Source organism: Desmodus rotundus, chromosome 4, assembly GCF_022682495.2.
Source record: "Desmodus rotundus isolate HL8 chromosome 4, HLdesRot8A.1, whole genome shotgun sequence".
Classification (NCBI taxonomy): Eukaryota; Metazoa; Chordata; class Mammalia; order Chiroptera; family Phyllostomidae; genus Desmodus; species Desmodus rotundus.
The window spans coordinates 27,582,917-27,608,339 of NC_071390.1; the positions used below are offsets into that span (position 1 = coordinate 27,582,917).

At 42.1% G+C, this 25,423-nt stretch overlaps 1 protein-coding gene across 2 annotated transcripts in view; it reads left to right on the top strand.

Moving 5' to 3' along the window:
* Positions 1-25,423, top strand: part of MYOF (myoferlin) — a 142,416-nt gene that overhangs the window by 52,728 nt on the left and 64,265 nt on the right. The window contains exons 6-21 of one of the 2 annotated variants that reach the window (XM_024563408.4): positions 275-441; positions 1,099-1,227; positions 4,085-4,147; positions 4,233-4,283; positions 5,696-5,726; positions 6,427-6,542; positions 7,174-7,300; positions 8,785-8,888; positions 10,840-10,908; positions 11,008-11,051; positions 14,279-14,361; positions 16,367-16,405; positions 17,680-17,804; positions 19,167-19,283; positions 23,655-23,832; positions 25,047-25,171. In XM_024563408.4, coding sequence (XP_024419176.2) covers positions 275-441; positions 1,099-1,227; positions 4,085-4,147; positions 4,233-4,283; positions 5,696-5,726; positions 6,427-6,542; positions 7,174-7,300; positions 8,785-8,888; positions 10,840-10,908; positions 11,008-11,051; positions 14,279-14,361; positions 16,367-16,405; positions 17,680-17,804; positions 19,167-19,283; positions 23,655-23,832; positions 25,047-25,171 — 1,568 coding nt within the window. The remainder of the gene's footprint in view (positions 1-274; positions 442-1,098; positions 1,228-4,084; positions 4,148-4,232; positions 4,284-5,695; positions 5,727-6,426; positions 6,543-7,173; positions 7,301-8,784; positions 8,889-10,839; positions 10,909-11,007; positions 11,052-14,278; positions 14,362-16,366; positions 16,406-17,679; positions 17,805-19,166; positions 19,284-23,654; positions 23,833-25,046; positions 25,172-25,423) is intronic. The other variant, XM_024563409.4, reaches the window with a different exon arrangement.

Here is a 25,423-nt window from a genome sequence, read left to right on the forward strand (position 1 = left end):
CTGACTGAGCCATCTCCCCCTCTCCCATGGGCTCTGGCAGTCTCCTTCTCACTTTTGAAGACAGCCTAAATAAGCGCCCTAATGCACCACAAACAAAGCTTCCTAAGGAGTCATTATCCGAGTCAAAACAGGCCCAAGTCAGTGTGACCAAGAAGCATCTCCTTCACCTGACACCTCAGGAACACTGAAAACTCTCAGTGTCCAGGAAACCAGAGTGTTCAGACATTTGCAGAGGGAGGGCCAGCTCTGACTGGGTTTCTTTTGGGTGTTTTAGGAGAGGAGGAAGAAGACGGAGGTGAGGAAGATGGCTTGGACCGAATGGTCAGGGGCCCTGGTCCCAAGGTGCCAGGTGGGATGGCGTCGGAAGCTCAGCTTGCCCGAAGACTCACGAAAGGGAAGAATACCCGAAGGATGCTGTCCAACAAGCCACAGGACTTCCAAGTAGGAAGAGCCCAAGTGCCCCATATCCTTGTCTTACTACCATGTTGTTCAGCTTCTGGCAGTTACAGTGTTGTCGGAAAGGACCTGTTCCTATTGGCAGTGGCTCAGTTAGTAAAAATAGGACATCAGGTCATAAGCCCAATAAGAAGAGCTCTCCATTTTTCTTCTGCGTGGAGGAATAGATGTGAAGCTAGATGAGGCTCTTCAGAGAAATAAAACCATCCCTTTCCTTCCCTTCAGTGGCAGGAAAGAGCTACTTGAGTAACAGAAGCATAGGCATTGAGTTTTCATAGCTCTGGGCACTGCCTCAGTCTCAGAGACGGCTATGGAGTGAGTTAGTACACCCCAGGGCTCGGGAGACCAGGAAAGAGGCTGGGGTCTGAGCAGTGGCCTCAGCCCTGCCTGCCCTTTTTCCAGGCCAGCTCTCAACTGTTTCAACCCCACTCTTGCTGTTGGTTTCTGCAGCCCACCTCCGGTCCCCACCCTGGGGGTGAGCACAGGTGGCTGCACCAATCCCTTAGGACCCGTACATTGCAAAGCTACCCTGGCTGGGTTTCCACCATCCTCACAGGTGAACGAGGTGAGGAAACACCTGAGGATTCTCTTACTCCACGTTCTGGGAAAGGATCTGTAACACCACCCCTTCTGTGCTTGCAGATCCGGGTCCGAGTGATCGAGGGTCGGCAGTTAAGTGGCAACAACATAAAACCTGTAGTCAAAGTCCACATCTGTGGCCAGACACACCGAACGAGAATCAAGCGAGGGAACAATCCGTTTTTTGATGAGGTAAATGGGATCGGCGAGTCTCTTCTGTTTATATGCACTTTCCTGCCTTCTACCCGCTCTCCAGTGTCCCATGTGGGAGGGGAGCACAGGTACAGACTCAAGTGGTAAAGACAACACAATGTTCCAGAGTTAAATGGAAGAACCACTGGGTTTTGAAATCACAGGGCCTGCTTCCTCACTGCTTCCCAAGGCTGCTGGGGTCTTTGTGGTATTTTTGCAACAACTTCCTGACAGAGCCCTTCCTAATGGGTCTTTGTACCCCTGTGATGGAGTCCATGACGTGGCCTACCTCTGCCTTTGGTCTTTCTAATTAGCAGGATGCTCTGAGGAAGGACTCTGTGTGACTAAGTAACCTCACTTTTTAATGGTGTCAAAATTTACTTTGCTGCAGAAATAATACATGCTAAAGGAAAGCAATTATGAGTAAAAATGTTTTTTCCCCCTCCCTATATTGGCCTCTTCTGTAACACTCCTCAAAACTACTGAATACGTTTCTCAAAAATACTGAATATCTTGACAGTCCTGTCAAAGGCCACAACACTCCACAATGAGGACTGTGAGGAGAAATGATAAGTCTGGGGGATTTTTGTCGTCCAGACTTGCTCTACTGAGGAGATGGATGCATTTCTGAGATTCCTCCAGCCTCTATCTCATGCTTTCTTCCCTGAGCCCAGGCCTTTTCTACCACAGCTGCTTTTGTTTTCCTTTATATGTATATGTTTTTTATTTTTATTTTGTTCCATAATTTGCAAGGAGATTTCTTTCCCTTTCTTTCTTTTTTTATTGTTCAAATACACTTGTCTCCCTTTCCCCCCCCACCACTCCCCACCACCCATCCCCACCACCCACCCTGGATCCTTTTCTTATCTCAGTTCCTCTTAGTTCCCTACAGTTTCTGATCCCAGCCCCAGCTCTGACTTTGGTTCTTTTTTCCTACCTCTATTCACAAAAGAACTGGCTTCTTCTGTTTGGTGTTCCTATTTCTTCCCCTTTGTACAAGCTGGCCCCCAGCTTCCCAGAGGCCTCATTTCCTTTTCACCTCTAACTTCTCCATAGATGACTGGCAAACAACAGCATGCAGATAAGGAGTGTCAGAGTTAATTTAAGAGGTAGGTGGGTGGGCACTGAGATGGGGCCCTTGAATGGACTTCGGGAAAGTCTGGGAGACTTATGTTGCAGGACAAGCCTGGATGACAGGGAGGGAAAGATACTGGATGCCTAAGGCATGAGGCCTATCAATGCATTTATGATGCAGGATAAATATTTACTCTACTACATTCTCAGGAACCACCTCAGAATTTTCCCAATTTAATGATTTTTTTTTTTTTGAGATTAGATCTTTTGGCAAAAGGGAAGAGTCAACTAATTGAGTCAATTCATAAATCAAGAAAAGACTTTTACTGAAACATCCCTAGTTTACAAACATCTTCCTAGCCAAGTGATTAAATGTGGTATCACCAATAGTGGGACAAACTTACGTCCCACTATTGTCCTGGTGTGATCTAATGGAAGTAGTCAACATCACCTGTGTCTTTTCTGATCCCGTCCACACAAATCCAGATTGTGGGATGTTCTCCAAAACAGCCAGTCATGATTGAAAAAAACAAACAACAAAAATTGGCAGGAGCCTAGGTAAAAGGAGACCAACTAGACAAAGCAACCAAATGCAATGTGTGATTCTTGAGTGGTTCCTAGATTTTAAAAAACTTTTTTCAGCCCTGGTGGGGTAGCTCAGTTGGTTAGAGCATTGTCTGATATGCCAAGGTTGCATGTTCGATGCCTGGTCAGGGCACGTACAAGAATCAGCTAATGAATGCATAAATAAGTAGAACAACAAAGCGATGTTTCTCTTCCCCTCTCTCTCTAAAAAATTAATTAAAAAAAAAAAACCTTTTCAGGACAATTGTAGAAGTTTGAATATTGGCTGTCTGTTAGATGTTGTATTTCTTGGGTATGATAACAGTGTTGTGATTGTGTACAAAGATGTCCTTGCTCTTAGGAGATGCATGAGGATCTATTTGGAGGGGTAAAGTGTTATAGAATCTAGAACTTCCAAATAATTTAGTTAAAAAAAGGGGGACATTCTCACTAAACCTCAAATGTCCCAAAGTGATAACAATTAGTGAACGTAGGTGGGAGAGGGTGTTTATTTTATTGTTTTTTAAATTTCAATTTCTTTGTAGGTTTGAAATATTTTTAAGTAAATAAAAAGTAGGAGAAAAAGTCTCAATTTAAATAAATGCTTCATATTTCTCTCTTAGGAGTAAAGTTTAGTGGCACATAAATCTGGTTTTACAGTACAACCTCGAGGTACCCAGTATTTATCCCAAGAATCAACCTTCTTAAACTTACCATAAGTTACCATAAGTTAAAACGTGGTCAATACTGACTACTGAGGCGCTAACATTACCTAATGAGCAAAGGTGGCTTTGAAGGTGTTTTGTTAGAAAGAAGAGGATGAGAGTCAGTAGACACAACTGATAGAGCTAAAAACTGTAGAATTAAACTCAGTTTTCCAGGTCTTGCAAGCCCTAAGCATATCATGTAACCTTAAATCTTTATTTAATTAAGCTGGTAGATATCTGGTCCCAAAAGTAAAATTTTATTTACTTAAATAAACACTATAGTTGTTACTTTTTTTTCCTTTTTCCAACATGCAGAGGTGAGTTTACCATAAGCTCATGAAGCTTAAGATTTGGGGACTTTTCTAAGGTCCTGCAATGTGCTTACATGATTAAGTCTAATTTGGGGTTTGTGTGTTATACTTTTGGGGAGGGTCCTCAAAATTTTGGTAATACGCACCAAACCTGAGTCCACTCCTGCTAATATTCAAATAATTTACTGTTTGTTTCGACAGTTGTTTTTCTACAATGTCCACATAACCCCTTCTGAATTGATGGATGAGATCATCAGCATTCGGGTAAGGGGACCACAGAGGAGGAAGGTCATGCCCCCGATCTGCCAGATAAAGCCAATGATCTTTTCACCTCTCTTCTTTCTTCCAGGTTTATAATTCCCATTCTCTGAGGGCAGATTGTCTGATGGGGGAATTTAAGGTGAGTGTCTACTATCAGTTTCATTCAACTTACACCAAAGATGGGCACTTTCATCAGTAGGGATCAGGTTCCTGTCCAGGTCTCAGGATGCCCATCTTAGTGACATCTCAGTGTTATATGTAAGGGGTTGATGCCATAATCCTTGCTGAGGGCTGGAGTACCAGCAGGATATGAATGCCCCAGGGGTCAAAAACCAGCTGAGTATCCTCTGAGTCTCATCGACTTCCAAAGTACGACCCTTAGTGGCATCCTGAAACAAGATAACTTGAATCTGCCGTGTCAGGGCCCATCCCAGCTCTCTAGCTGTGGGTGGAGGCCGACCCACTGCTACAAAGGGAAGGGGTGCTTTATGGCAAGAAGCCCATCACACAGCTCCACTCACCAGTGGCCCCAGGGCACCATCTGCAAGGCCAGTTATTGTAAAGCTGGAGTATGAAAGACAAGCCAAACATTGGAATTAAGGACACATACTTGGTGCCTTCCCAGCTATTCTGCATGGAATGGGCCACATCTCGAAGGAAGGAACTTATAGGCATGAGAAGTCCTGGAGGATGATCTGGGTCAGGTAGACCTAGTTCATGCCCTTCCTGCCACTAACTAGCCACATGTCAACTTCTCTGATCCTTAGTTTCTTCATCTGTAACATGGGGTCACTATGGAGACTAACTGAGATAGAATATATAGCATCTAGCACAGCACCTGGCACATTAAAGTGTCCAATCAATGATTATATTAATGTTAGTTGGAGAAGAGTATTGCATAGGCAGTTGGGCCAGGTGATCTCCTTAGGGTAACTACCAGTCCAAGTTTGCCTGGGGCTGAGGGGTTTCACACAATGAAACTTTCTGTGCTACCAGGAAGGTCCCAAGCAAACAGGGATCCACTGGTTACACTATTGGTCCCTTCTGGCTCTAAGACTAGCTAATTCATTCAGAGTGATGAAGTTCTTCTATTCTACATGTCTCACATCAGGCAAAGCATTGGTGATGACAGCGAGGGCGGAGTAGAAATGTTGAGTCCCAAAGAAATTTTAGTTTGGTTAGGAGCATTATATTTAAATTTAATAATGATGGTTTCTTTATAATCAACAACAACAAAAAGCAAACAAAATATAACCAGAGACATTGAAGTTAAGAACAATCTAACAATAGCCAGGGGGGAGTGGGGAGGGGACAGTGGGGAGAGGGGATTACAGGAGCTACTATAAAGGACACATGGACAAAATCAAGGGGGAGGGTGGAGGTGGAGGAGGGAGATGGGTTTGGCTGGGGTGGGGTGGAGGGATGGTGAGAAAAGGCAGACAACTGTAATTGAATAACAATAAAAATTAAAAAAATATATTGATGGTTTCTTTGAAGTGACTATACGGATTTTGAAATCTATTTAAACTCCTGTAATTATTTTTCTCCCAGATTGATGTTGGATTCGTGTATGATGAACCTGGTAAGTAATGTTCTTTCCATCAACTGGAAGATTCTGGGAATCAAGAAAATTTGGAAGATTGAGGAAATCAAAAATATTTTTTTCTTGATTAAGAAGGGGGAAGAATGCTTAGTAAGAATGAATAGCAGTAGCTTAGTATAGATTTCATTTTTAAAAAAATTTTACTTATTTATTTTTTAGAGGGAGGGGAAGGGGAGGAAAAGAGAGGGAGAGAAACATCAATGTGTGAAAGACACATCAACTGGTTGCCTCTCACACGCCCCCAACTGGGGACCTGGCCTGTAACCCAGGCATGTGCCCCAACCAGGAATTGAACCGGCAGCCTTACGGTTTACAGGCTGGCACTCAATCCACTGAGCCACACCAGCTTAGGACATAGATTTAATTTTTTTAACCTAATGGTGACTATCTTAACATTCATAATTAGGTAATTTCTCTGTTTTGTGCATATATCTTGATATTATCATGATCAAATTATAAAACCCATTAATAGAGCTTAGAGGGTCTTGTTTGGGTCACAGGATGGGGTGGAGGCAGTGCAAAGTGGAAGGCATTAATGGAGACACTCATCTGGGGTGGCTGGCGTGCCATGATGGCACTTTAAAGGAAATGTTTTTGTTTATCTTACAGCAGATGGAATTGCAGGCTCGTCAGCTTCTCTTTAAAGTGTCCTTGTCCTTTTACTCCTTTTTTATTTTAGGTCACGCGGTCATGAGAAAATGGCTTCTTCTCAATGACCCTGAAGACACCAGCTCGGGTGCTAAAGGTTACATGAAAGTCAGCATGTTTGTCCTGGGAACCGGAGATGAGCCTCCTGTGAGCCCCTCCATTTGCTACCATCTACATTTTTTCACAGAAACTAGGACCAAGGGTTGAGCAAATGGGCACCAGGACTGAGGAATGGAGCACAGCTTCTATTAATAACCCCAAACCTCCAATTTCTCCTATTTTTCAAAAGCTCTTTTTTCCTTCATTGCAGAATTATTTTCTAGCTCACTCAGACACTTCCTGGTGTCTCTGAGTGGGGTTTTCAATCCGTATAGATATGTCTGTGTTTTTAAGACATTTTTGCACGATTTTATCTACAGAGCATGGCTCACTTGCAGAATCAGACATTGCTTTTTAAAAGGACAGTTGTCCTTCTAAGAAACCGGGTAGCAAAGCCAGGAATAGTGGACTAGTGAGAGGCCAGAGGGAAATTGGGAGAATTTCAGAATCTCTCTCTTTACTATTTAGTGCTCATAAAATCACAGAACACATTATTTGCTCATGGTGTACTGATTGAAGAAACATGCACGTGGATTTCGTAGAGCAGTTTTCCTGGATTGACGGCTGAACTCTGAAGCCTGAAACAGCTGTGATCAGTGGGGTTTCAGAAGCTTCAGCCTGGGTTCTCAGAAGCACTGCTTTTCTGTGTGTGTAATTTGCTATTGTGTGTCACCAACAGCCTGAGAAACAAGACTATGACAATGACAGCGACGATGTGGAGAGCAATTTGTTACTCCCTGCTGGCATCGCCCTCCGCTGGGTGACCTTCATGCTGAAAATCTACCGAGCAGAGGATATCCCCCAGAGTACGTACTGACTTCACCCTGCCCCGGGGCAATCAGTTGTTTGCGTGATTAGGTGTGTTGTTTAAAATCATGCTCCCAATAGGGATTGGTGCTCCCTATCACATGTTTTTATTTGCATTCTTAAAGACCTTCATGAACTTATTTTCATTCATTCTGGCCCCACTGCAAGCTACCTGAGCTGGTTCACGAGGTAGCCAGTTGGTCACTGATATGTGGTTTTTGTTGAGCCTTTTGACCCTTCTGCTCCATCCCTTCTTTCATCAACGTTCCATACCTCCTCTTTGCTCTAGAGAATACTAAAGAGAGGTTGGCAGTCAGCACTTCCAACTCCTTTCATCCCAAAGGAAAATGTGAAATTTTATAGACAAATGAATGTGTTGGCTATTGGATTATGAAAAATGGCTGAGCAAAGGGTGGTTAAGTGCCAATAGCTAGAAGTCTGTCTTATGAGATGTGTGTATTAAGAGGTTGGATGCATTTAAGGTGCATAGAGACTAGTCCAGTTAGTCCTGTCAGTGCCCAGGACCCAGCATCCTGCCTGCCTGGCCCACCGGTGTGCCTCCTGTTGGACCCTACGACAAAGGTCTCCTCTCCAAGTCCCCAGGGGGCAGCACCCACTGAGGGCCATGGATCTCTTCAGGATTGGCTCCTTTTCCCGGGGACACCCCTCCCTTTTTAAAGACCCTAAAATGCCTCCCTATACCAACTTTTCCTCAGAAATATCTTAGATGAAGTAAATAAATTAAAGCTCACATCAAAATTCCTGTTTAGTTGATCTGTATTTACTTTTAAGTTTGTTAAAACAACGACCTGCTGTTCATAATTGAATAAATGATTTATGATTGTCAAATTTTCATGAACTTCTCCGAAAAACTCAGACTAGGGCTATATCGTTTTTGACCTAAATTACCTTTTCCAAATTGAAACCAGGCCTGACTCTAAGAATTGTCTCTTAGTCTCTGAATGAACTTTTTATTTCTACTTTTTCCTCAATAAATGATTGATTCTCAACATAATAATTTATCAGTTTAACTTTCAAGGTGCTCCTGATGGTTTTAAAACTCTGTTGGGGAAAAAACATTTTCTCTCTCAGCTAAGACACAAAGGGTTTCTACAATACAATGCCACTTTTTTTTAAAAGATTTTATTTACTTGTTATTTTTAGAGAGAGGGGAAGGGAGGGAGAAAGAGAAGGAGTGAAACACCAATGTGTGGTTGCCTCTGGCACACTCCATACTGGGGGCATGGCCTGCAACCCAAGCATGTGCTCTGACTGGGATCGAACTGGTGATGCTTTGGTTCGCAGGCCCACGCTCAGTCCTCTGAGCTACACCAGCCAGGGCTCAGTGCTGCTTTTGAGAATAATTTTTGTTGGGGACACCTGTGTTCATGCAGAGGAGAACATTTTTTAATTTTGTTGAGTAATTTCTATTCCTTTAAGAGAATTAGATTTAATTTCTGCCGTGTGGCGTGTTATTTTCCAGTGGACGATGCCTTCTCTCAGACGATAAAGGAAATATTTGGAGGCGACGCAGATAAGAAGAACCTAGTGGATCCCTTTGTAGAAGTTTCCTTTGCTGGAAAAAAGGTTTGTATGTGATCTAAATGCGGATTCCTCTAGAAATTAACATACAAACCACTGTGCTTTCCTTGGAGTGAATCCCTGCTACTTCTGTGTTGAAGCGGCCCCCTGGTGAGCCAGGCACTCTGCAGGGACACAGATTATCTGGGTCTGAATGTGCCAGACTTCTCCCCCGGTTAACTTAGAGTGGAAAGTATGCAGGGCTCAAATTGGAAAATTCATTCTTTTTGAAAAATTAAAATAGTGAAAGCTACCACTGAATTATTTGGATTATTTCCCAGGTCCAAGATTATCTTAATCTTAGGCAAGCTCCCTAGCCAGCAGTCATACTCCCTGGTGAATGTCCTAGAATCTAGCCCCCCAATACCCAGCAACTCACTCTTGTCACGGGTCTCCTCTCCCACTCCCCAGTGAGCTGCTGGAGCTGGAGAGTCAGGCAGGGGAACCCCGTCCTGGCCCTCTGGGGAAAACTGGGGGACTCAGTATAGGAACACCTATAAACAACACTTTTACCTATAGAGATGGTCAAAGATTTGAGAGTGGGATTCCCTAGAAGCATAACACCCCACCATGGACAAATGTAAACATGAAAAACTAGTATCTTCTATGTAGTTGAACCATTTATTTATGAAAGAGATTTGGCAAATGACACACACGTGGACTGAGTGTTATTTCCTAGGGGAGTCAATGGAGAGCAGCAGAAAAGCCCTGAGTTCTGAAGTGAGATGAGGCCTGATTTAAATTCAGATATCACCCCACTCTGGGATAATAATAATCTCATAGGAGTGTTGAAAGGGTCATTAATTTGAGAAGTAATTATTGGGAGCCTATTTAATATCAGATTACTGTCCCATGTGCTGGGAAGTAGAATTGAGGAAGACAGTCAGCCATTGCTCTCGTGGAGCTTGCTTTGTAACAGAAGAACAGCAGGAAACAAGCTAACAAGTAATTGAATAATTTCAGGTAGTGCTAAGTACGACACAGAAGATAAAGCAGGGAACAAGAAGTGATTGGCGTGGGAAGTTGAAGGGGTATTTAGCTAGGTAGGATACCATGGGGATACCTTTGAGGAAGTGACATTTGAGCAGAGGCCTGGATGGTGCAGAGACCTGGGGTGGTAATGTGGGGGCTGGGGCAGGGGAGCTTCCAGACAGAGGAATAGCTGATGTAAAGGCCGCAAGGAGGAGACATGTTTGCAGCCAAAGAACATCCAGGTGGCTGGAGTGGAGGGAGCAAAGGGGAAAACAAAGAGGTGAGGTCAGAGAGATGTGGGGGTGGGGGCTGGGGAGTAGGGCTTTATCAACCAGAGGAAGGATCTGGACTTTATTCTAAGCGTAACTTGGGAGCTCACAGCAGACACTACCCAGTGGAGTGACCTGAATGTGAAGAGGCAGGAGAGGACGTGAAGATCCAGATAGGAGCCAACTACAGGACCCTGGGGAAGATCAGGATCCACAGGAAGATAAGGGTGGCAGGATCTACTCATGGATTGGATGAAGCATGTGATGGGGAGAGAGAGGGAGACAGAGAGAGAGATGGATGGCTGACTTTGTGGTAAGCCTGAGCCACCTGGTGAATGATGATGGAAAGACTGGGAGAGGGGTTAGTGGGCAGGATCAAAAGACCCGTTTGGACGTGTTAATGAAGAGATGCTTATAATAGGCAGTATGTAATAAATGCTCTATACTATAAACATTAATCTTGGCACCATTACACTAGCACAATGTCAGAAATCTGGCAATTAAAAACAAACTTTTAGTGTATAGAGGAAGCAAAGATCGTTATTAAACCCATGTCGTATTTCACTAAATCATTATCAAGAAAAATAAACTTTACCCAGGGTACTAAGTATATAAGTTGTAAGTAAACTGCTAGAGGCATAACCTAGTATGCCTATATTCCAAACTTAGAAATCAGAAGCTTGAATACCTACTGTTTTGCTTTGATGATTTTACAGGTTTGCACAAATATAATTGAGAAAAATGCAAACCCCATGTGGAATCAAGTTGTCAATCTTCAGATCAAGGTTTGACTTTCTTTTCTTTCAGAAAAAGTAAGAATATTTTCTTTAACAGTTACTATATAAATTGAGAAATAACTACTTTTTTCTGTTTTATTTTAACAGTTTCCTTCAGTGTGTGAAAAAATAAAACTAACAGTCTATGACTGGTGAGTTAAAAAAATGGACTTGTGTCTAATTCAAAATTAAAGAATTAAACATTTGGATATTAAGGGACATTACTCTAGATCATCTCTTACATTTCAGTACATTTTCTTTTCTGCCAGAGGGAAGGAATAAACTGTTCTTGGAATTGGATGCTTTCTTTTAAATATAATAATAGTGTTGTTGCATAAAAGTTTTGAATATCTTAGTTCAACTGCTCATAAACAAAGAAGGAATAAATTATCTGAAAATGCCCCAAGATAAGGAATGTAATACCATTAGGCCATTCAAAATAGGCCTCAGAAATGGAGTAAACCATGTTTGGGAAGAATCACTACAACATTTTATGATTGTTGTTAGAAAGGAAAAATGGACACAGCTACCTATTTGAATGCAGTAAATTGTTTGAAAGGTGCTGATGGAATTTTTACTAGACCAACCTCCATTCTTGGGTGTGTTCTAGTTTGATGAGGCATTCAATTGCAGCCTTTAGCTCCCTGAGGGTGGAAATGGCAAATATCATCATCCTCATCATCCTCATCCTCATTATCAGTGTTTATTATGTTGGCTACTGTTTTCTGAGCGCTACCAAGTGTCAGGTGCTGTGCCTCATGCCTTAACCTACCTCATTCCAGTTAGTCTTTAGAGTAACCCTATTGCATAGAGACTTCTATTGTTAGTTTGTTTTCCACATGGAGACACTGAAGCTCAGAGAGGTCAGGTGACTTGCCCACAGTCACTCAGATAGTTACTCAGTTGGGCCTCCTACTGTCTGGCCTTAGTTTTTCCTTAGCCAAGTGTATTTGACTTTTGTGTTAATACTCTCTTGGTACTATGGCAACAATGCAGTTTGGGAGGAGGAAAGGAGGCTTTGTTTTGTTCAGTTAATTAATTTATTCAGTTAATTGAGAGCCATAAAAGGACCCGAGGACAAAATGTCCTTTCCAGTGAGTTTAAGGCCCTTATGGCCCTCAGGTGACATTTTGAAGATACTTCAGGAGCCTCGGGAGCCCTCAAGAGTGTGGGTTTGAACCCTGCGTAGCTCAGGTGAGCATCTGGCCACAGGCTCTGCTGCAGGCTTACTGCTGTCCGAGCCGTCTCGGAGTTGCCTGTGACCACTGCGAGTGTATGGTTTGTCTGGACCTAGCCTGCCCTCTCCAAAGCCACAGTGCAGGCTAGAGTGCCCAGAGGGACCCTGCCTAACTGGGGACTCTGGGATCCAGGTCTTAGGGTGCATACCCTGCAGGATATTTGCACAATACCTTGAGTGAAAGCTAAGGAGGCTTTAAATTTAACCCTTCTGGCTGGAGATAAAAATGCAAGCTCTCATGCCAACTGCGTTTAATTAGTCACTTTCTATAACCTAATATTATCATATACTATATATTATATTATATATTATAAATATACAGAATGAGGCAAAAGTAGGTTTGTGAAACACAGGGCTTATTCTTACACTATTATTTATTAATTATTGTATTTTTTTTCATACGAACAACTGTTAACCTATCTTTGCCTGATCTTGTATATCACATACAATATATTACTATAATATATAATATCATGCTATAGTTGAATGTTTCCTCCCTACCATGGGCTCCTAAACTTCAGAGTGTGTGTGCACTACTAGATAGAACAAAGAAGAGGAAGAATTAAATAGAGAGGATGTTAGTAATATAAACCTTATTTTTTACACCTACTATGTGTCCAGCCAGAGACTCATGAGTTAGGCTCGAAGATAAGATGCCCACAAAATATACACAAAGTTATACATACTTATAGAGGGCAAATCCGACCCTACCATACAGATAATAAGATTTAGGTTCCAGGCAAGCAACTGTCGTCAGAAAAAAAAGCATTGATCAAACAGTAGTGCTCAATAAATATTTGAATTGAATTGAAAATAACCCTTAGATGTAGCCCATTGTAGTTATTAAAGCATCATGGTGTTGAATAATTAGTATGAACATGATAAAATAAGGTATGTACTTATTCTATGTAGTATGATTATATTATACTCATTTGTAATGTGCCTGTAATTGATTCATCCGTTTTATGACAACAGTATTGAATGTGCCCATAGGCAATCTCATAACCTCTGTAAAAATCTCAGTTTCCATAACTGAAATTAGTTGTCCGACTAGATCATTGTTTCTTAAAGGATGTCTGGAGGACCATCTGCATCAGAATCCATTAGGAAATATATTGGGTTGGCTAAAAAGTTTATTTAGTTTTTTTCTTACGATGGTTCTAGTAGTGCTTAGTTTCTTTAACTTCTTTTGAACAATTTTGTTAGATTGTATTGTGACAGCTGTCATATCAGTGTGCATTTAAAAAAAACTTACCAAAATTGGTGAATTTTTGTGTAGCCATTTTAATATTGAAGATGGAAAAAATATGTAACATTTTCAGCTTTATTATTTCAGACATAAAGATATAACTGAAATGCAAAAAAAGATTTGTGCAGGGTATGGAGAAGGTGCTGTGACTGATGGAACTTGTTAAAAGTGGTTTGCGAAGTTTCTTGTTACTATTGACATTTTGGTCAAATAATTCTTTGCTGTGGGGCTGTTTTATGCATTGGAAGATGTTTAGCAGCCCCCCCCCCCCATCCCTCTAACCTATATCCACTAGAAGCCAATAGTAGGAGGTAGCCAACATACTCAAAATACCCAAATCAATAAAGTTATTGGTGTCCTGGCTGGTGTAGCTCAGTGGATTGAGCATGGGCTGCAAACCAAAGGGTTGCTAGTTTGATTCCCAGTCAGGACACATGCCTGGGTTGTGGGCCAGGTCCCAAGTGGGGGGCCATGTGAGAGGCAACCACACATTGATGTTTCTTTCCCTCTCTTTCTCCCTCCCTTCCTCTCTCTATAAAAATAAATAGATAAAATCTTTAAAATATATATACATATTTAAAAAATTAAGTTATTGGTGAAAGTGAAAAATGTGTCTTTTACAGAAAAAACTAAACAGACTTTTTGGCCAACGCGACACTTGTTATATATGCAGATTTGTTCTTTGCCCCTGCTTTTAGTGAATCAAAAGCTTGAATGGGAGGTGAGTGTGGGGGGGTTCTGAGTGATTTTTTTTATTTGAAGTATAGTAAAGCTTGAGGCCCACTGGACAGGGTGATTTCCGAGATCGAGGGTCTTTTCCAACTCTGTCTTACTGTTGTTGAACTGAAGATACATCCTCACAGGTGGAGGCTGTAACCTGTTCTCTTACACAGGGACCGTCTTACCAAAAATGATGTCGTTGGAACAACGTTTCTTCACCTCTCGAAAATTGCTGCCTCTGGTGGGGAGGTGGAAGGTAAGTCACACAGCACAGCTGGAACAGGACAGGGTGCAGAACTTCCAGAGAAGGAATAAACTGGGGTAGCCATCTTGCAATGGACTTGGTTTCTTAAAAGCCAAATGTGATGAGCAAGCTTAGTGAACCATTTCAGGGATGTTTTCGGGATGACCAGCAAAGCAACTAATTAGTAATTAAGGCAGCTAACAGTTTGAAGATTTTAACTTTCTTGATTCCATCCAAAAATTCTTTCCCAGTAGCTGTTTTATAAAATTTTCAGTGTCAATATAGACTGCTTAACACCTTATTTTTTTAGAGTGGCGTTGAAACAATTCCACCATAATAGTCCCTTTCTTAATTGACTCCCTTGGAAGGAACAAGGAGGTCAAATGACAATGAACCATGTAATTTCTGCTCCCTAACATAATGTGTATTTTGTTTTCATGCTAACAGTCATCAATAACCAATACGCTTTTTATTGTTTTCCATACTGAGGACTAATTGCCTCTATCTGGCATTACGGTTCTGTGCATATGTCAGGGATTGTAATACGGAATAAATGAGATTGTAAGAGAAAAGAATAATGAAATACATTAATAATATCAGCATCTTATTTTTTGTTGCCTAAATAAAAATAATAACAATTCTTATATCTGCTAATAGATCGAACATATTGAGTAAAGTGAGAGCATTTGAGGCACAATCTTGTCTTGGGAAACCTAAGATGACTCTCATCCTTATCTTGTTCAAGAGAGGACTTTATTTTTTTAATATTGTTAAACCAAGCAGTAGACAGCGGGAATAAGAATCTGGAAGATAATAGACATGTGGTGAGGAGGCTATAGAATTCCTCTCTCAAGAGAAAAAAAAAGGCCTTTAGAAATTCTGAGAAAAAACAAAGAGCTGAATGAAGAAGGTGCCCAATTATAAAGTCACTTGTGTCATTATTTTAAGCAAATGGTAGAAGTTAAGAGATTTCATCTGAACATTGTCTGCCAAGTGGCATAAGGGACCATGCTGCTGGAACAGTAGCAAAGGAAAGGTAATTGCAAGTCTCCTTTTCTCTGCAGAGAACAATGTTTATATGGTTGTTGTTATGTAAGCACTATTAATTTTTTATTTTTTATTAAGCCTATAGTCAAAGTTCTAAACAGAATGTAACTTTCATCGCCCATTACAATGTAAAAGTAAGAGTTCAGAAGGTAGAGATTAGAAGTGAAAGAAGGAAGAGGAGTGGAGGGAAAACGTCTGTGGGTTTATAGCCTCTCCTTATCAAGTGAGGAATTCAAATATGAAGATTGGATGAAAGCATTGGTTAGATAAAGATTGGTTAAAGACTAGATTAACTGTTAATTATTAAATTCATTTATGATTAGCAAGAAGTTATAATAATTACCTAAAGGTAATTATTCAAGAAATATTGAAACAAGCATTTTTCTTAGTGGTATGGTAGTAATAGCCATTCATCCATTAAACACAAACTGTTACAGTTTCAGCCGCTGTCTCTGAGGTCTTTTCTCCTTGCAAGCCCTGCGGACTGTCTGTTACAGGGTCTCAAAAGAACATCGAGCAGCAGGCATCTCCCCAAAAGAAACAAATAATGAACATAAAATACAGGCCTTTGCTTACACAGCCTCAGACTGCATTAACTTATATTTTCTGGTGTTGGTCCCAACTAAGGCAGACATAAGACAAGTAAATATTTTATTAAAAACATGAAATGTTGGCACCATCACCAGGCCTTCTTTAGGGGTGAGAAGCTGACTCTTCCCAGACACCTGGTGGTCCTGGGACTGGAGGGATTGGGTTATTTCATGTTGTCTCAAAGTATTGAGCCATTTTGCATTTAACCAGTGAGATTTGTGTAAATTACAGAAGGGTCTTGTGGCTTGGGTCTGAATTCAGGATTTTTCTGGTGTTGCTAAACCACTTACCAAGCACTGGGTTTGGTTCACGTTTTCAACATCTCTTTTATAATGCTGTGTTTCATTTGTTGTTAACCAATTGTATTTTTACTATGTAGATTTGTCATCTTCGGGATCTGGGGCTGCGCCATATACAGGTTTATGCTTTGTAATTTTGTTCTCTTCTAAATCTTCCTATTTGCTATTGTCTTGTTAAGATTTTTTTATCAGTTGGTTGCCTTTAGAGCCTTTTTTTTTTTGACCTTGTGCTGTCCTAAAAATAATTTTTGTGTTACTGCTGTGTAGTTGTGCTGCATCACTAAGCTTAAAACAACTGTGCTAACCAGGCATTGCTACGTGTCTCGCATTTTCACCTAGATGCAAACCACCCTAGTTGGCTTCGTTGTAAATGACTGTTTGTGAGATATAACTTTTTTTGTTATTGTTTATATTCAATACATTGAGATAGGGGGCAGTAAATCAATTGGTTGAAATGTATGAAATAACTTTCCCCCACTTTCACCATGGCTCTCTAGGTTGAAAGATACTGTTTTCCCCTTTGTACCTTGAAGGTCTTCATCTTCCACATATGAGGGATCTAACCTGTCCTTTGGTTTTTCGCAGCTCTCGCCATTCTTTGCAAGTTTGCGCAATACTTTCACACTTGACCCTCACAACTCGCTGGGGCAGATGTAGTTCCTCTGACAGATGAGGCTGCTGAGGTTTCCAGAGGTTTCCCTTCTCTCAAACCCATGCAGCTCTTACATTTCCATATTTACCCACAATCTCCTTTGACCCCTGCTATTTTCTAGCATTGCCCTAAGTGCCCCTCATTGGGGGGTACTCTTGCTAAGATCAGATAGCGGAAATGAGGAGCATATTGATTGTTCCTCAGAGACAGAACGTAGTGAACGGGGACTTCATGTTGCTTATGAATATCCTATGGTGTTATAGCTACAGGCAGTTCATTGTTACATGTACAGATTTTAAGTCTCTTATATATTTTAACTTGAGACTAAATGACATTTTTTGGGGGACAAAGTTAATCTGACATACATCATTTAAATGACTTTCCAAAATTATATAATTTTTATCCCGATTGCCAATGACATATTTAATGATGACAATTATAAACTTGCAAAAAATGTGAAGATCATCTTAAAAGTCTTTTTATTCTTTCATTTGAATAACATTATCTTTTTTAAAGAATAACATGTTTACTTGAACTTTCCCCAATTATTCTAGTTTAACATTTTATAGCAGTAAGGCAAGGGAACCATGGCCCGTCTCCCAAGTGCTTATAACTCCCACTAACACAACTAACTCACCGTGTGGAGGAAAACAGTCTCACCCAGCTAACTAATAACTAATGTTTATTTCAACAGATTAAGTGTTAAACAGCCTAAAATCTAATGATGATGTTATCTCTCAGCAAATACAGGAGAAACAGAGGTGGGCTTTATCCCCACATTTGGACCTTGTTATCTGAACCTTTACGGAAGCCCCAGAGAGTACACGGGATTCCCAGACCCCTATGAGGAGCTAAATACTGGGAAGGTTAGTGTCTCAATTAAGGTTTGTTATTAATGAGCACTGTTAATGAGATTCCTTCTTATGATTGTTGTAGTGAAGTCTCATATTTAGGAGACCTTCCTCCATACACACACACACACACACACACACACACAGACCTACCCCATAACTGATCAAGTGTCGAAGGACAGAAGTCTCACGTGCCTCAAGTCTTAGAATACAAGAATGAGGCCCTGACTCGCGTGGTTCAGTGGGTCGGGCACTGACATGCCTGCAAACTGAAATGTCCCTGCTTTGATTCCCTGTCAGGTACCCCGTTGCCCCCAGATGGGGGCGTGCGAGAGGCAACCTGTTTTCCTCCCTCTCTTTCTCCTTCCCTTCTCCTTGCTCTAAAAATAAATAAATAAAATCTATTAAAAAGAAGAATAGGAAAGGATCCTGGAGGCCACCTGATTTGGTCATTGCCAATGCCTAGCGCGGCCATCCCCTACTCCTACAACAGGTGTCCGTAAGCAATGCTGGCTCTCTTTGCTAAGAAGCAAGTGTGCTGCCTCAGAGTTCTGTTCAATGCCTTGTGCGAGGAATTCACCAAGTTATTGGAGGCGACAGGCCTGAGGAAACTCTTTGCTGCCTCTGATCTGATCCAACCTCTTCATTCTGTGTGTGTGGACATGGAGGCCCAGAGGTGGGAAGTGATCTTTCTGGTACCTTAGAAGCCGAAGAATATCTTTTAGTCAGCTCCCAAAACCCAGAAAGGGACCGAGGTAGAAAGAAAATGCCCCAGAAAGAGGAAGGCAGAGGACCGGCTGTGGGAGTGGGAGACCTCCCTTCCTCACCGGAAGATTCCGTTGTCAGGGCTGCTGGGTATGGGGGTGGGGGGTGGGGTATCTGATATTCATCCTCACACTCGGCTGCACCTAGAACACCTTGCTCCTTTACTTCCTGGGTACTGTGAGGCTTGCTGTGGTTTCCAACACAGCAGCCTTTTCATTCTGCGAAGAGAAGAAAAGGAGCCACGTTACTGTAGATAAACACAGAACTGCTCTGCTGACATGGGGTGAGGGAGACCTTAGTTCCTTCCACTGCCAACCCCCAGCCCCCAGGAACCCCTCTGGATCTTTAAAAGCCTCTGACCTCAGGTGTGGCTAAGATCTCTTTTAGTCCTGGCTCCCCTGGCTCTCTTTGGGATGCTCCCTGAAATCATTGGCTCTTTTTTTCTGTAGATACCAAACCTAAACCCAGCCTCGAGGGTGGCTGACTGATTCATTTTGGCAGTTTGGGCTCTGGAAGGAGAAACTTTTTGTAGCTGGATTACTGGAGTGGAGAGACTGTTCTTTTTGCTATTGTTTGTGCGGAGAGGAATAATCTTGTGTTGTTGCCTTTCAGGGAGAAGGAGTTGCCTACAGAGGCAGAATCTTGGTGGAACTGAGCACTTTTCTTGAGAAGACACCACCAGATAAAAAGCTTCAGCCCATTTCAAACGATGACCTGCTGGTTGTTGAGGTAAATGTTGGAGTGAGGATAATGCTTGGTACAGAAAAGGGTGTATTAGAGGATTGGTGGTAGGCTGGCTGGGTCTGGCCTGCCTGAGCCAGCGGGCCTGAAGGGGACATCCAGGGACTGAAGAGTGAGCTGTGGCAGAGTTAGAGAGAGGCCTGAGTCACAGCAAGTGCCCTTCAGCGCCCTCTGATCTTTCCACAACAGCCCACTGTGGGGTGGAGGGGGAGGTGATGAGACTTGTTTCATCACAGGGTGTTAGCCATATTTAGTAGACAGAGCAAAGATGGCAAGTTGGGCAATTTTCTTTGACATACAGCCTCCTTGACCCTTAATGTTCTATGCCGTATTGGCTCGCAGCCAACTTCAAGAACTATGGTGTTACCTGCTACCCTTTATCCTGCTTGACAAAAATCACCCCCTTCCCTAAATTCACTTCTGAAACTCCTCCCTATACCAACTCCACCTACAAAGTGAAGTGCAATGGTCACTGATGACCCAGAGAGCCCCAAGACCCTAAAGAGGAAGGAACACCCCTCTGTGTCCAATAGACAGTGATTTATTTGCATGCTTTAGCTTCGTTGTAGGCAGTTGTGCCCCAGCGCTCCTAAGGGAGGGCCCTAACAAAAGCTAAGTCACCAGACTTCCCTAAATGGTGTTGACTGTTCCTTCTTCTCTTCACCCCTTGGGTCCTGAGGGCACAGGGGAAGTGGGAAAGAGCTGGGGGGCAGGGCAGAGTTCTCAGGTGCACTACTCTGGGACAGCTTGCTTTGGGGCAGGTACGCAGATGGAAGGGGGCCCTCCTCTTGGAGTCTGGACTGGCAAAGTGGTCCCAGGAGCGGCTCCATCTTGAGCAACTTGCTCACAGTGTGTACCCACTCTTTTTGGGGTTGTAGTGATGGCCAGAGCCTGAATTATTGTCTTGGTCCAGAACCTCTCAGGTGAGGGTCCTATCAGGACTTCTGCAGGTACCTCAAGTTATTCATGGGGAAAACCAGAGTTTTCTAATGGAATCCTGGCCCTGTGGAGGTGTGCGGACAGAGCCAACCAGGACAGAGCCAACCAGCTGGAGGCAGCATCTCTGCCCCACACGCACCATCCCCGTGCCCTGCAGCCCCTGCAGTAACGGACGGTTCCATTAACTGATCACTTTTTTTCCTTGACCCTGACTCAGCCCCAAATTGTGTTTTATATTTTTGCTCCTTCCCTTCTCTGATGCCATCCAAATGATTTATAAAAAGAGAAGTTATGCTGTATATATAAGTTCTAATACAAATAATTTCCTACTTTGTTATTTTCTTAAAACAATTCAAACCAAATCCAGAATTTCCAACAACATTCCTGAACCATGGATAGTTTAGGGGGTGTGGCTGTGGGGTGTTAAGGGGACTCCTAACAAGTGACAAAACTCCCCCTAGCCTCTCTCTACCAAAGTGACAGTGGACTAAGGTAGGGACTCTTTTAACTTTACAAAATTGGCAGGACCTTGGGAAGTGGGGCCCAGATATAAGTATATTTTAAAGCTCTACAGGTGATCCAACATGCAGCTAAGGTTACTAACCAGTGTTTTAGAAAGACTTCCAAAAAATATTGTGACTCAGAAGGGTTTCTGAGGAAATCCTGCTGGAGGTTTCAGTTATACCAGGTTGAAAATTCCTTTCACCAAAATTGAGATTTTGTAACCATGGGGTGTCCTAGGGTTCTTCAAAACAACACGCTGCAGTCACTGTCAGACATTCTTAAAAGTTAAAGATCTTGAAGAAGTTGAAAATAGAATCACTATATGATCCAGTGATCCACTATTGTGCAGACACCCCGAAGAATGGAAAGCAGGGACTCAAGTAGGTACTTGTACGCCTGTGTTCATATTAGCATTGTTCACAACAGGCAATGGAAGCAACCCACGCATCTGCTGATAGAGGAATGGGTGAACAAAATGTGGTGTGTGCGTACTGTTAAGTTAATTAAACAAGGGGGCCATCACACTGAGTGGCCATAATGCCTTGGCAGCCTATATGAGCAAGCAAAACCTAAGCCTGTAAATGCCTCACAGTTAGGACACGGAAACCAAAACCCAGCAACTCACAAATAACCAATGAGGCTTTTCCAAAAATGCAACCAGTTAAGCTGTAACCAATCGAATGATTTCCTTCTACATCTGCTCTATAAAGCCTTTCCCCTTTCTCTTGTCAGTAGAGCATTCCTAACCACGTCTGGCTTGTTGCTGCCTGATTCTGATTGATGTTGGATCAAATAAACTGAAACATTTTAATATGCCTCAGTTTATCTTTGAACAATACAATGCAGTGTTCAGCCTTAAAAAGGAAGGAAATTCCGATATGTGCTACAATGTGGCTAAGCCTTGAAGTCATTATGCTAAGTCACGAAAGGACACATGGTGCTTGACTGCGCTTACATGAGGTGCCCAGAGTAGCGAAACCCACAGACACAGAAAGTAGGTGGGAATGGGGAGTTGGTGTACGATGGGTACAGAGTTTCAGTTTTTAAGTCAAAAAGAAGTCTGTGGATAGATGGTGGCAATGGTAGCACAAAATGTGAATGTACTTCATGCCCCTGAAATGTACACTTAAAAACGGTTAAGATGAGTGAATTTTATGCTATGTGTGTTTTACTGCATAACATAAATTTCAGAACAGTTGTCTGAGCACTTCTGTGAATGGATGACCACATTCTTGCATCACACAGGTCAGAAGACCCAGCCATGATTGTGATTCATTTTGTAGAATAAAGCTGCGGTATGGATGAATAAGGAAGGAAAGAAAAATCAGTTATAAATATCCTGTAAGGATCAAGTCATTTTTATTAGCCTCCTAGAAGTGAAAGTTATCACTACTTTACTGTTCAGATAATCGTACACAATTAGTAGCAAGGCAGCAACCGAAAAAAACAAAACAAATACAACACCAAAAAAGCCGTCATATGCCAAAGTTTGATACCCACGTGGCCTCCAAATCTTAAGTTGAAAGACTACAGAGCTGGGAGTTCCTTCTCTAGAGGCTTTTGAACTAAACTTACTGTGGTGAGAAATTTGTCATGCAGTTTGAATACTGTCACTCATGGGTCTCAGGAGTTCACCAGTGGAGCCCATAGCCAATACGGCTGCACTATGGTAACCGCTGGTGTCCCACTCCCAAGCTGGGCCAGTGTATACGGAGACTGGGTCTGCCAACAGGGATCCAGAACAAACTCTAGGTGTGGACAGTATTAAATGGCAGAATGCCCAGGACTTAATCAAGTACAGCAATTTAAACCATCGTATTGCTCTGTTAGAATAAAGAATGCAAAGTAGGGATATGATCCACAAAGAAGGAAAAAAGTAAGAAAAGTAAGTAACAAAGGGTTTAGGACCGGATTTGGATTGAAGAGATTTTATGTGCCCAAGTGAAGGAAAACTTCAAGGACTTCTGGTCATTTCTCCTAGACTGACAGATACTCAGTGTGGTCATTGTTGGCTATATGTTCAACTCCCTCACACGTTCATACACTCAGTAAACCAGTAATTGGAAGGAAGGGAGGAAGGAAGGAAAGGAAGAAAGGTTGTTTGATATTTATTCAGAAAAATAAATACACCTAATTTCATTTATTTTAAAATTCTACATTAAAAGTTTTTATTGTTTCTGATTAGAAAACTAATACTTAAACAGTTCAAAGAATCAAAAATGTATAACTTAGAAAGTAAAGTTAACCATAATCTTTTTATATGCCCCACCATTACTGTTAACAATTTGATTTATATTAATCCAGACTTTCTTCATGCATTTGACAGTATTAAATATATATTGGCCTTGCCTAGTGTGGCTCAGTGGATTGAGGGCTGGCCTGCAAACTGAAAGGTCGCTGGTTGATTCCTAGTCAGGGCATGTGCCTGGGTTGCAGGCCAGGTCCTGGGGTGGGGGCACGTGAGAGGCAACCAAGAGACTGATGTTTCTCTCCCTCTCTTTCTCCCTCCTTTCCCCTCTCTCTAAAAATAAATAAATAAAATCTTTAAAATATATATTGAATGGGTTCATTTTTAAATACCCCTTTTCCATATTTGCACATATGGATCTACCTAAATATTTTATAAACTTTCATTCCTTTATATGGTTGTAACACAATGTGTTTATCCAGGAGCTTGCCAATGGGTATTTGTGTTGTTTGCATTGTTTTCTCTATTTCCATCAGTGCTGCAGTGAACATTCTATCTTGGCCCGTTTGTATGAGTACAAGGTTATCAACTGTTAGATTCCAGAACATTCTTCACTGGATTTAATTCAACACTAATTATTATGTTTAGAGTTATGTTCGCTAGAAATCTGCATGCAAATTAGAGCAAAAGGAGTTTCCTTGAGCCTTATGTCTGCTTGTACTTTATAGAAATATCAGCGGCGGCGGAAGTACAGCCTCTGTGCTGTGTTCCATTCGGCCACCATGTTGCAAGACGTTGGCGAGGCCATTCAGTTTGAAGTCAGCATCGGGAACTATGGCAACAAGTTTGACTCAACCTGTAAACCTCTGGCATCAACCACTCAGTACAGCCGTGCTATATTTGATGGTAAGACTGACATTCTGTCCTGTACATGTTTAGAGTGGGTGCACCACAGGACAAGGAGCATGCCAGGAATCCTGCCTCTGGCAGCCATTATCTCCAACATTTGCTTAGTGGGGAAAAAAGGTTGAGTGGGGAAGAGAGGTGGCTGGAGCTCAGGCCCCTTTAAGACTAGTCAAACCAAAGAAGCCACGTGCTCTGTGCCAGGGGCTGAACCTGCACGCCCCATCCCATGCCCAAATTTAACACTGGGTCTGTTTTGTAAAGTCACGAGATGGCAACTTGCTAAACGCTGAGCTGCCTGAAAGCATCTCCTGCCTGTTCCCACCTCTGCCCTCCCAGGCCCCCGTCACTCAGACTGAGTAGTTGGAGTGTATGGGACTTGGGCTCAGGGCCTGGAAAATCCAGCTTCTGGCCTTTGCTCTGTCACTCCCCAGCACTATGCTCTCAGCCACATCCCTGGATTCTAACCCTCAGTCTGCTCATCTTCTGCACAGTTGCTGTGAGGATTATGTAGCTGCGTTTGAACAAAGATGGATGAGAAACAGTCCCTGCTTTTAAGGAGCTTATATTCTAGTGCATAAAATAAATGATAATGGAGGGCAGAGTATGAGAATGCTGTCATAAAAATGTTGACAAATGATTTAAGAGTATAGAGAAGGGAGAGAGAAATTCTGATAAAATGTTGCAACAATTAGTTTTTACCTAATTTTCGTAAAGCAGTGTTAAATATAAAATGTGCTACAAAATGTCGGCTAATAATTCTTAATCACTCTAAGATTCTAAGTAATGCCAAATCCCATCTATCCAGCTAAAGCTTTTAAAAAACAGAAACTTCTTTTTTCTTGCCCCACTTCCAACAAAATACTCATTTGGAATAGCAGCTTTCAGGGACAAACGCACGCACGCTAATGTCCAGTGCTCTCTGTGCTCTCTGCTATGTAATCATCAGTGATGTTTGGACACATGATCCTGAACCACTAAAAGTCCTGAAGGCTGTTTTGTTTGGTTTACTTGAGTATTTTAGGGAGTTTTTCAAAACAGGCTGAATGAATAAGAACTGTCTCTCAGTTGCTTAAATGAATAAAATTAAAGAACCCAACCAACCCAGACCATTTCCCAAACATACAATTAAATAGTAGCCCAGTTTGCACATCTCTTTAATGAACATGTTTATTTTAAGTGTCCATTGTTCACTGACCCTCAATGTTCTGCACCAGGGAACTACTATTATTACCTTCCTTGGTCCCACACAAAGCCAGTTGTTACCCTGACTTCATATTGGGAGGATATTAGTCATCGCCTGGATGCAGTAAACACTCTCTTAGTCATGGCAGAACGGCTGGTAAGTTTATCTTTGCTACATTTTCTCTTCACCGGACAGTGAACTATATATTAGTTAGGATGCAGCCTAGGCCACCATAACACCAGACCTCAGAAGATAGTTGTAGCGAGGTAAAAGCAGTTTCCTTAGTTGTAGCAGAGGTAGGTGATGCAAGGCTGGTGTGGAGGTTCAGTGGTATCAGGGCCCCAGGCCCTTTCCCTCTTGTTGCTCTGCCATCCCTAAAGAGTTGTCATTGTCTGAGGGAGGGGAGAA